Genomic DNA, 11,894 nt, shown 5'->3' on the forward strand with positions numbered 1-11,894 from the left:
CAATTCAATTCAAGCGTTTGTGTGTGTGCGCGTGTGTGTAGGAGCCAGACGATTTTTTAGAGCAAGTTTAGAAATAATTACCTATACTAGTGTTCATTTTCAACGTGAAGAAACACTCAAGAAATGATATATCTAATCCAAGACCTTGGTATTTGGGCTGGGTTCTGTGCTCTGTACCACTTTAAATGTCTTAAAGGCATATATGATTTTTGTAAAGGGTTTAATTAGTATACTGCACAGACCTAACATGATAAAACTCTAGCCATTTTTATGTAAACTGATCAAGGAAGACTATATGGGGGAATATAGTCTTCCTTTTTTTTGTAATAAAACTCAAGGAAGACTATATGGGGGAACATCCATAAGGTTCAAAAATACAATAGAGCCTCTGTTTCATGTAAGTACTAAACTAATTCAGAATTTCCGACTGTCATTTCTGGTGCAATGGGAAGAAAAAGATGAGAGGAATGAAAACATTTAACACTTCCTTCACCCCAGGATTTGAAGAGAGACCAGGTTCCAGGTGCAGATTGTTTCTAAAATCTCATCCCCTCCAAAGATTATCATAAGCTATTTAAAAAGATCAAATGTCTTCATTTCATATTGGTCAATGCAAGTAGCCTTTCACATGGGTACTTAAGGTCTTACTAAACTTTCATCACAAAACTTTTATCTTGACAGGCCTACACAATAAAGATATTGAAAGACTTCTCAAATGAATTGTAATCCCAAATATTGGGAAAAGAGTAAAGGATGAAGGAAAAATTCTACCAGTTTACTCTTTCTTCTCCATTTTACCTACAAATCCTAACATTTGAACATATGGATATGGAAACGAAGCAATGTGGTTGGATGAGTTAAGTCAACTAAAGGGCAACTTTCTTTTTTCAACTCAGTGCAATTAACGGCCGGCAATTTAAAAAGGAAAAAGTACTTGTGAAGTGGTATGCAAGTGTAAAGCAAGACAGATTACTATTTATACAAGAGCAACCAGTCTCATTTTTCTTTCTGCATTTAAACTAAAAATCTGAAATCAATTTAGGCATTTTCTGTGGATTATTTTATTAGAACTAACTTTGTATTAAGGATTCTAGAATACTGTCACAAGCAAAAGTCAAACTCTAAAGCTGACTTTTCGTGTACTTTGCTTTGACAAACTGATTTTCACAAGGTTAAGATTTTTAAAGTAGTAGTTCAGTAAATGTTTTAAATCTTAATTGTCAAAACTGCAATAGTTAAGAATGCAAACCACGATCAAGTTTTTATTAAAAGGCAAAGAAATTTCAGCTGAAATATCCTTTTAAATTTAGGCAATTTTCAAATTGAGTAGGGACAAATATCCGCTTCCAAATAAAATAAAGGGAATAAGTCACAAGTATGGTGAAATAGTGCTAAGGAAGCCATAAATGCATCTGATATTTTAATAATTTCAAAAATAAGTCCATCATAAAGAGGTTGAGATAGATGTCAAGTCTTTGAGTTCTGTGATTTCAAAACTTGGTTTTGTGTAAGTCAAATGACAAGTCCACCAGCATTTACAATTTTTAAGTTTTGAAAAATATCTTTTCATTCTTTATACACATGATCATCTAAAGTAAAAAACAGTACTTGAAACTTGCATCAACTAACTTTTCTTTGTCATAGATAACATGAAAAATATAGAAGCCTAGAAAAATGAGTTAAATTCACCAAAATTGGCAAACATTGGTAACTTTTACTTCAAAGATTTTATAGTAAATAAACAGATACATCTTTCAGTGGGTTCTCAAGCAATATACAACAAAGCGTGTACTTCTTACCAACATCACTATAAGACAGCAATGTATTCTCTTTAACTTTTACCTGTTGGTAATCCACTACAGGGTTTCCAAAACTTCTGCACATTGTGCTTTTCATATCAAATTTTTATTAAAGATCTTAGCTATTTTCTAAATGAATATCTTTTTTTTATTGGACTTTTCCCAATTACAAATGAAATTTCATTTTACATCTATAATTAGAAACAACACTTACTATGGGACTGTACAAATTTAGGTCAAAATAAAAATATATGTATTTTGTAGCTTCATAAAACATCATTTACTGAGTCTTTAAAGAAAGTAGAAGTAACAGCAATATATGTAAAAGTAATGATTTAATGACTATAAGCAAGAAAAAGCAATAGAATTGTGCTTCTTTTGCAGACTGAGGACAATGAAATGTTTAGCTACAATTTTCCATACAAACATGAAACAATATTCATATAGAATAAACACCCTCACAAATAACTGATGGGTGATGAACAAACACCAAGTTCGACCAAAGCAAAACATAAACTGAAAAGTGTTGGGGATGTTTATGTTTTAAATTTAACATGCTTGCTCTATTTAAAAAATATCTGTAGAAGTTCATAATAAATTGCTTGTATTTCCAGACATTACAGAGAAGGCATATTCCATTGTTAATTGTTGTTAAAGCAATACTTACGTTTGAAATTATTCTTATATCACATATTAAAATAACTTTAGATAAAATGCCTTCTTCCAGCACTTAGCTGGTTTTTTAAAAAAAATTGTTTTAGAATTAGTGACAAATATGCATTTTAAAAACACATTAATTCCACTATAACCAATGGAAAGTTAAAACACTATTTTCATATTTTTAAAGCTTTTCTTTACTGCAACAATAATTTTCAAAGCAAACATGTATTATTGGAGGAAAGTCAGTATCATGATGACTTGCCAATTGCTTCCAATGAACAGAATTTAGAATTAGATAACCATATTGGAAATAATTTATGCTGATAAAAGCAAGGCTCAACATAGGGCATGGGAATCTGCAAAGGTCGAACCAGCTGGGGGAATTTTAACAACCATTTCTGAATTCATGAAACACAATATTTTCTTTATAGTATTTATAAATATATCATACAATACTGTTTCCTGTTATGTTATATACCAATATGGCATTGTACAACAAGCATAATGCCATCTGATTCTTACAAAAGCGAATCATTTAAACAAGTCAGTAAAATAAAGGGTAGTACCCGCTTTTAGGCATACAGATTGTAAAACTGAAGTTTACTTTCCTTTGATCGGTTTTGCGTAGCAACAGAGAAGTAAAAATCAAACAGGAATCAAAATGGCTAAATATGCAAGAAATTGTTATTCACAGTGACATGGCTACATAGAATGCATTATTCTATGCTTATTCTTTCTGTTTGTTGAATTTCAAGATAAAAAGCACTTGTTTTCTACAGGTTCACAAAACAGCATAATAACAAGAACAATCAAGGAGAATGTAATGTAGGTGTTAGTTGAGATTAACAAACTATGGCCCAATGCTTCTATCCACTGCAGAGTATTTCCAAACCCAAACAATGGTTACAGAAACCATTTCACATCTTTCCTAACACACAGGAAACAAAACAAAACAAAAAACAAAAACCTTGCCTGCCTTCTCAGAATCCAATTCTTTATAGGAACAATCTTTCTTTTCAATTAACGTCCATATGAATATCACAGCTAGTCCATCTTTTATAGTCAAATTTAATGTCACTACAAAAGAAAGCAAATTGGACGATAGTCACATGTATTAGCATCTATAAAGCTGCAATGGCATGAAGATATCTATATAAATCAGGGGTTTAAAATTTTTTCCTTAATAGTCTCAGGAATCAACCAGATGAAGTTGCTGACGACCCATTTACAGATGATTTTCGAGGTCTATTGGCAAAGGAAGATTGGTGGTTACCGCTGGGGCTGTTGCTGGTTCCATTCATAGTACTGGAAATGTGAGGAAACTGTGGATGAGGAGACTGCACTGGAGTACTGGGGCTAGGCAAACAAGAAGAGGTGGAGGGAATACCTCCTGCTGGGCTGTTGGCCTTGTCACTCCCAGAGTCACTTTCCAGTTCTCCAGCATTTGTCAGTCCATCCCTCTGGTGACTGATCTTCATTCTTTTACAAGTAGGTCGAACTCTATATTTCAAAGGAAGTGGACCATTCTACAAAGTTAAAAGGAAAAAAAAAATCACTCTTAACTTTACATGCACTGGATCACCTTAATCTAAGAGTAGATAATACTACTTACCCTTCTCCAGGTATAAATGTAGGCAATATCCATTAGTGTATAGTAATCTTTCAAAGGTTCCTCTTCATACATAACATCAATCTATTGAGAGGTATTTCAATTATTAAGTAACAAAAGAGCAAAGATAAATCTACAAGCTTTTCTCATCTAAATATAATTTGAGAGTGCGAGAGTGCTTTAATTTTTTTTTCCAGACACTTGGTCAAAGAATTCTTCACATTTCAAATGGAAAACATTTACAGAAATTATTAAGGGATTTGTTTTCATGGAATAAAAAATATCCAAAATATTTTAAGAGATATATTAAACTTTAACACTAAATTTAAATTTTTTAATATTGATTTTTAGATTTCAGAATCCAGAAAGAAAAAATTTAAATTAAAAAAATCTACATAAAATACATGAAAGCTATAAAGAAGGTACCTGGAAAGTATTAGGTATGTCCATTTTACTTCTGAGAAACTTTCTTAAGTGCATCACAGTCATTGCTGCTGGGCATCGTAAATATCTTTTATCATTCACCTAAGAGTACATATACAAAAGTAATTTTTTTCAATTCCTAACTTTCAGAGAAGAAGAAAGTTTCAACTCAATTGCCTAAATGTGATATAAGGCACTAATACCAAAATCAGATGCAACTAAACTCAACTATACTTTGAATTTACTATTATAATGAATACTAAATGAATTAATTTCTAGTACACTTGAAGTACATTAAGATATTAAACATGAACTATGTAAAATAATTTGTAAGAGCAAACATATATAAAGTAAATTCTAATTATCAAATATCCTATGTAGATCCCTCATAAACATTGAACATGACCATTTTCTTCTAATTATCAGCAGCACTTGACCCCAGAATATTCTAAAGAGCAACAAAACCCTTCATAAAATCTAGAATCCATAATTCTTCACCATTTTTATAATACAGAACATACCTCCTCCTTAGACTTCTCTTTGTCTTTGTTTACTTTGCGATCCAATCTAAGAAATAAAAACTTATTAGTGAAACAATGTATCTAATAGACATATTAGCATAAAACAGATTTCCTAGAGAATTTACCTATTCTGGTCAAAGAATTCAATAGATAAGCTTATAATCTCATCATCAGTTATAATTCTCTTATCTTCATCTGCAACTTCTCCTCTATCTTCATTAGAGCCATTGGCAGCTATAAAGACATTACAAAATTTAATATTTTAATAATTAGACATTTAAAATATTTTAGACATAGGAAAATGGAAGGGGTACTCTGAAGTAATCTCAATTTTAATAAATTTTAATTACTATATAAGTCTCCCCACAAATAAAATAATTTCTACCCCTCACTCCCCTCACAAAGTTTACCATCAGCTGAAGGATGAGCTGCATAAAAATCCCTTCTTCTCTTCATTTCATCTATGGGGAGGGGGGAGACGAGATTCAAACATTTGGTATAGCAGATAAAACCAATGAATAATCGTTTTAAATTCTTGCAAGCAAGTTACTCACTTTTGAAAAGCCCTGGAACTAATTTGTATACAATGTCTTGAAGTGTTTTATCGGACCTGAAAAAGAATAAGTGAACCATCGACTAATATGGCAAAACTAAAAACGTTCCTAAGTTTTTATAGATTCTTTGTGTGTGTGTGTGTGCTATAGCATTTTACTTGATTGTGATGCTATCTATAACTACACTAAAATAAAAACTATGACAGTAAAGTTCTCTACATAGTAGTACTTTTTTAAATCAGCAGAAACATACTTTGTGCCTTTCAAGTTACTAAATTTTCTAGTATGAATAGAGAATAGAGAGAATAAGGAAGGACTTATTCTCATCTGTCATGAAGTCAAGAAAGGAATACAAAAAGAAGAACTATTTCAGTTTTTAAAGGACAATAAAAAGTTAAAATCATTAGAATAGTACTGAACATTGTCTAAGCTTGGTCACCATTAAAAGAAATTTCTAAGAAATTATCTTTAGAAATTATTAAAAGACTACTCTCCACAAAGCACCAATCATCTTCTCTCTGTAAATTATGCAACTCCAATAACAATTACAAACAAAGACTTTAATCATTTTCCTACCTTATATTCAGCAGTGGTCTGGTTTTGTGAACTTGGACATCACAGATAGGACAATACTTGCTGGTCTCCAGGTAACGTACAATACACGTTTTACAGACTAGAAGTAGAAACATGTAAATTTAGAAATCAGAAGCTAATTAAAATTGTGTCAGAAACTGAGAATTAAAAGCAAGATGGTAAATACCAAAAGGTATTTCCAAGGAATCAAACTATTAATATCCTGACTACACTTACACATTGCATACTGGTAATAAAGTAGGCAGTAATAAAAAATCAATAAATTGAAGAGAAGAAAATGACTCCTATCAGTCTGTACCAATATTCCCAAGGATTATGGTAAATGTTAATAATTCTTATAAACTTCAGGATGAACTACGAAAATATAGGTGACACAAAAGAAGGGAGCTAAAGCTTTGTACTTACAGGAATGTAGACATTCTATTATGGTTGTGGCATCAATGAAGTACCCTCCACAAAGCACACACATTAGGTGGGGATTTAGCTCAGTGATCTTGATTCTGGTTGTTCGATGCATTTCTGCTTGATGAAAGATCCTGTAAGACAGAGATATTGGCCATAATTCAAAGAAAATGAATCAAGATTATCTCTAACTCCTAGTAATTGTACACTCTGAAACGCTGAGGCATTCATAAAACTCGTTTAACACTGTACAGCTGGACAGTCCCAACGTTTTCTACAGAAGGAATTTACTAATCAGATCTGAGTGAATTCTACTGAAATGGTGAAAAAGATCCAACTAAAGTTACATCTGATCTCTCAGGTCATTCCTGGAGAGAGATGAAAAGGTCTGGGGTGGGGGCTGGGAGCCTATCATATTTGAGCCTCTTTCTTCCATTTGTCCTCCAGCCTAGCAGCCCCAAGGCTGCTACTGACACCACAGTCCCCTAGATATTTACTAATCACTAGGGCTTGTTCCAGGTCTCCAAATTTATTATAAAACTTCCTCACAGATCTTCAGTCGAAAATCCTGGGGTTCTGGTAGTTTTAGACGGTTCAAGCAACCAGAACCGGGCAGGGGCAGGTTTTTACGCTTACAAAAGGAAAACAAATTCTGTTCTATCTGCATCCCTGGAATTTCCGGAGCTGGGTGCTGGCCGGAGGAGAAGCACCTCTAGTAAGCCTCTGGGCTGGGGCCTGAGCGTGGAGGACAGCCGGGGGCCGGGATGCGAGGGGCGGATCCGGCGGCGCCCGGGGCTCCGTCTCGCTCCGGATTCGGAACTCGCCTCAGTCAGGGTTTCCATAGCAACTTACACTTACACTTGGCATCCGGCCACCGCTGCAACTCCGCGCAGAGCCCGGCCCGAGCCCCGAGCCTCTGCGGGCGTGCGGGGCTGCCGAGTGGCTTGCGCGGGGGAGGGGCGGCGTGACGCGGGGGCGGGGCCGGCTCGGGGGCGGGGTGGGTGCGGGCGCTGCCGGCGAGGAGGTGGGGCGGGCCCGCGAGGTCCTCCAGCCCGGGATCACCCGCGGCCGCGACCCGTCAAGCAGCTTAGGGGACCTCAGAGCCTGTGGCGGCAAACTGCTAAAGAAAATGCAAACTGCACTCCCGGCCATTTCGGACACTCTTGGGGGCCTCTTTCCACGTAGACTGGGTGCAAAGACCTTGTTTCATATCTTGACTCTTTCAGACTGTCCTATTAGCAATCGCTAGGTCAAAAATTTCTCCAAGGGACCTTTTGAGAATTGCCAACTGTGCACTTAGCCCCAAACTGTCAAGGCTCAAGTTGCAGAGATGTTTACTGAACCGAACCTCTTTAAAGCTTCCTTCTCTAATAAGACGTTCTCCTGTAGATTAGATAAATCAAAGTTTTGGATGGACTGAAAACTGAATTTGTTTTACAAAGCGGGTGGAGATGGGGGTGGGGGGCAAAAGCACTGTGCTTTATTCGAACAAACCATGCTGGAAGCTAGAAAAACTAATCGGTAGGATAGTGACAATATGTAAAGAACCATGTGACCAGCCCATTCCCAACGCTAAATCAACACCTCGTCAACCCACAGTAACGATAGGAGAGGAAAAACAAATGTCATTTTTCTCAGCCTAACTTCCATATAAACCCCCCTGAACCCCCACACGATGAAATAAAATTCTCAAAAGATAATATACATTATAGAAAAGTCACGGTGGGGAACAGTCTGCAACAATACACCACAGGACAATCAAGGAAGTCAATTACTTCGTGTAGTAGTGCTGAAAAGTACCATTTCTTACTATCACCCTACTACATTCACTTTAGAACCTGAAATAGACTAAGGTTCTAGACCTGACTGGACTACTGCTGCCTTGAATGGAAATCTAGGAACTTGTGAAACTTGCAGTAAGATGCCTCTGAGGCTTTATTTCTTAAGGAATCTTAATGCAGAAGAGGGAAATACCAATCAACATACCTCAATAGCTGAAATTGAATTGAGTACTGAAAAAATGGCCCCAAACAAACCAAACCTTTTATGAAAGTGACCCCAGTGACAACCAGTAACCTCACCCAGAAAACTTCATGTGTTATTCCTCAAACATCTTTGGACTACTTGTTTAGAATAATACTGACAACATATGTTAACATAAATCTAAGTGGCCTGGCAGAGGGGCTGTTAGAAGGAGCAGTGCCCTAAAGAGTAGCAATATTTAAAATTGTACTTGATGATTAAAGACCAGCCTTCTTGGTGCTTAAAGAAAACTCTCCTTGTGAAACCACAGGATCTTTCCTAGAAAGATAGTTAGCAAGGTGATAACTTCTATTTGCCTGTGAAAGTATATCACACTAACACCATGGATCATGAAGTTCATCAAGGGGCTCCAATAAAAACAGCTGCCTTTATTTCTTCTCTAACTTACAGAAAACCAAACACCACACAAACACAATAGTAACTTAGAGAATAATCAAACTTCAATGGAGGGTTATCTACTGGTTGGCTTTGAACATTTAAGTCCTATGTACTTGACCCAAAAACCCTTTCAAATTCATCCTAAGGCTTAATTCACACAACTCTCCCTCAGTTCAGAAGAATTTGGCCACAGTCCTATTAGTGTTTCCAATGCAAATAAATATTACTTTGTTGCTTATATAAAAATCAACCCTTAATCTTTTTATCCAATTTGAAAGTACTGACAATCTAATGAGGACTTCCAAAATGTTTGACATGTTTGATAAGGTTTAAGAAAAACGTCTTGCACCTTAGAAATAAAAACCTACTAGGTTTCAACAAAGAAAGTGCCCTTAAGCTACTAAAAATGCACCAAGGAACATGCTGGTAATGTTCAAGAATTAAAACTTGCCATTATAGGATACTCAGCTGGGATTGTCAGTTTTTAATTGGAGGCCTAACACTAGTAATGTCAAAATGAAGGAAAACAGAAACAAGATCTTATGTTAACAATCAGCTTGACTACTGCAATCTAAGAAATGCAAATTAACTCCATAACTCTAGTTGGTACTCACAGCTCTATATAAGTATGGCTAAAGTTGGGGTCAACTTGACTCTTTGGGAGAATTTTGCATATTTGGACACTTAAATACATCCAATAAATCAGTGGTAGAGTATCAATGGATTTATAAAATATAATTAAATGTGTAATTTTCTTACAAAAGCTTGTATGTGTGTGTATTTGCATGTATGTGTATGTATTTGCATGTAAATGGTCTTCTATGGCTTCAAAGATATTGTTACTAGGGGGCAAATTAATTTGTACAGGTAGGTTATTTCAAACATCTCTACACTTCGAAGGAGATGTATGGAAATGAACTCAAATATAAAAATTTTGCTCATAAAATCAACTTCTGAGAAAATTTTCATTGGTCTACTTAAAACCCAAATGTTATTATTTGGACTAAACAGTCTAATAAATTGTACTGTCAACCATTTACATCCTCAAGTATCAGGTCTTTAGTGTACCTTATAATGTGTTTCCAAAACTTGGGGTTAAAATTCCTCTATTATTTGAGCTACTCCTAACACTCATCATAACACTAACTTACACTCGCGTTTGGATAAATATGCTGGGAATTTCGCCTACTTAAAGGGAAGGGGTTAATACATGATTCTCTTTCAAATATTGAACCGTGACCACTAAGCCCACTAAATCCTTTTATTGCAATTGGGAATGATCAAAGTCTCTCTACTTGTTTACTTCCAATTATTAACTGTAAATCTCTGGGGAAAAGATCATGCTCTATCGCTGTCAAGCCCAAATGACTGCGTAAACATAAGCAATCAACTTTTTAGTGCTCATTTTCTAAAGCATCCCTTTACCACATGACCTATGCTGACATTTAGCAAAACACATAAAACACAGTGGACTTAAGTCAAGATTCTGGGAGCATCCCAAAGTAGAGGTAGAGAGAGAAGTCGCAATCTGTACCAAGGGGTTGGGGGGAAAAAGGAAAAGGGGGGAAAGACGTGGAGAAAAGAAACCTCTACCAAGACTAGCGTCCAGTCACCATCTTCACTTCAAAAAAAAGCTCCAAATTTGAAATGCCCACTTCCCGGTGAGCACGTCCCAACAATGTTCACAGCACTTGTCCAAGACTCTCAACAAATACCACCTTGAAAACTTTACCATTTTCCACACAAATGCAGAAGACCTTGGAAACAACTGGGAACCGCCATCTTACAAGCCATCCAATTTCACACAAGTGTCCCTCCAACTTAAGTTAATAACATTTTTGTTGGGGCTCTCTCCAGTCTAACAACCACCTTGGCGGGATCGCTGCCCCCCACGTAACCCGTCCCTATAAAATGGGGGCGTTCCCTCGATGTTCAAACCCCTCAAAAGCCCTTTCTTCGGGAGAGGAGGGAAGCCACTTGACCCAAGCAGCTCCCGATTTCAGGAGCCCGTCCCCGTTTCATCAAAATCTACCTCTCAACAAAGGGCGCTGTGGCCGGGAGAGCCGCGGAGGCTGGAAATAGAAGTGTTCTTCTCGGGGACCATGTGCGTCGCGAGGGTGCAGAGGGGCGCGCGGGGGAGAAAGGAACTAAAACGTGGGGCCGCGCGCTGCGCGTCCGGGCTGAGCGGGCGGCGGCGGCTGGAGCGGCGCCGAGCCCGGCTGGCGGCGGCGGCGCGGGCTGCGGGTCGGTCCCGGCGCCGCGGGAGGCGGCGGGCGGCGGGCGCGCGCTCCCGGCGCGGGGCAGGCGGCGCGCGGGCGGCGGCGGCGGCGGCGGGCGGCGGGGCTCGGCGCCCACGCTGTCAGCGCCCTCCCGGCCGGCGCGGGCCAGGCGCGGGGGGGCCGCCTCCCGGCCACCGCGGCCGGTCCGAGCCCCGCGCGGCCCCCGCCGCCCCCCGGCCCAGTCCCGGAGGCGCCTCGCCTCCTACGTACCCGGAAAAAGCAGCCGGCGAGAGGCGATCGAAGCGGGCGGAAAAGACAATGAAAGTTAAAAGTCGTTCAGCAGAAAATGAATGTGAGCCAAGCGGCCATCTTGAAGCGAGCTGCAGACGCCGCTGTCAATGGGCAACGAGCGCAGCCGAGAAGAGCCGCGGCCGCCGCGCTCGGCTCATGCTGCCTCCGGAGCCCGGCCTCCTCCTCCTCCTCCGCCTCGGCCTCCTCCTCCTGGGCCTCCTCCTCCTCCTCCGCCTCGGCCTCCAACGCCTCCTCCTCCTGGGCCTCCTCCTCCTCCTCGGCCGCCGCCGCCTCCTCCCGCTCCGCACTCGGGGGAGGGAGCGCGCGGAGGGGGCGCGATCGGTATTATTCTGCGGGGCTGGGAGGTGTTTCTAATCCGGATCGGGGCTCCCTCGCCAACA

The 11,894-nt window shown here is 38.9% G+C and overlaps 1 protein-coding gene across 3 annotated transcripts; it reads right to left on the reverse strand.

Annotated features, from left to right (window-relative positions):
- Nucleotides 1-1,694: 1,694 nt before the first annotated feature.
- On the reverse strand, nucleotides 1,695-11,611 carry Bmi1 (BMI1 proto-oncogene, polycomb ring finger). Of its 3 annotated transcripts, none has more exons than XM_078023326.1 (10): nucleotides 11,473-11,611; nucleotides 6,566-6,696; nucleotides 6,143-6,239; nucleotides 5,567-5,622; nucleotides 5,423-5,473; nucleotides 5,138-5,246; nucleotides 5,013-5,058; nucleotides 4,495-4,593; nucleotides 4,072-4,152; nucleotides 1,695-3,985 (listed from the first exon to the last, which is right to left on the reverse strand). In XM_078023326.1, exons 2-10 carry the CDS (start codon nucleotides 6,675-6,677, stop codon nucleotides 3,656-3,658), a joined length of 981 nt encoding a protein of 326 aa, XP_077879452.1. In that variant the 5' UTR covers nucleotides 6,678-6,696; nucleotides 11,473-11,611; the 3' UTR covers nucleotides 1,695-3,655. The 3 variants fall into 3 exon arrangements, with proteins under 3 accessions (XP_077879452.1, XP_005325828.1, XP_021582326.1); XM_005325771.5 differs by lacking the exon at nucleotides 11,473-11,611 and adding an exon at nucleotides 11,016-11,199; XM_021726651.3 differs by lacking the exon at nucleotides 11,473-11,611 and adding an exon at nucleotides 7,421-9,245.
- Nucleotides 11,612-11,894: the final 283 nt, after the last annotated feature.

This window comes from Ictidomys tridecemlineatus, chromosome 10 (assembly GCF_052094955.1).
Source record: "Ictidomys tridecemlineatus isolate mIctTri1 chromosome 10, mIctTri1.hap1, whole genome shotgun sequence".
NCBI classification, from domain to species: domain Eukaryota; kingdom Metazoa; phylum Chordata; class Mammalia; order Rodentia; family Sciuridae; genus Ictidomys; species Ictidomys tridecemlineatus.

What these genes read in the sequence shown, in the direction of transcription:
- Bmi1 (XM_078023326.1), bottom strand. Translation starts at nt 6,677, where the DNA reads ATGCATCGAACAACCAGAATCAAGATCACTGAGCTAAATCCCCACCTA. An exon ending in AGCTCATCCTTCAGCTGATG is followed by an intron (nt 5,247 to 5,422) that starts GTAAACTTTGTG and finishes ATGTCTTTATAG; the next exon opens with CTGCCAATGGCTCTAATGAA. An exon ending in ACATTTATACCTGGAGAAGG is followed by an intron (nt 3,986 to 4,071) that starts GTAAGTAGTATT and finishes TTAACTTTGTAG; the next exon opens with AATGGTCCACTTCCTTTGAA.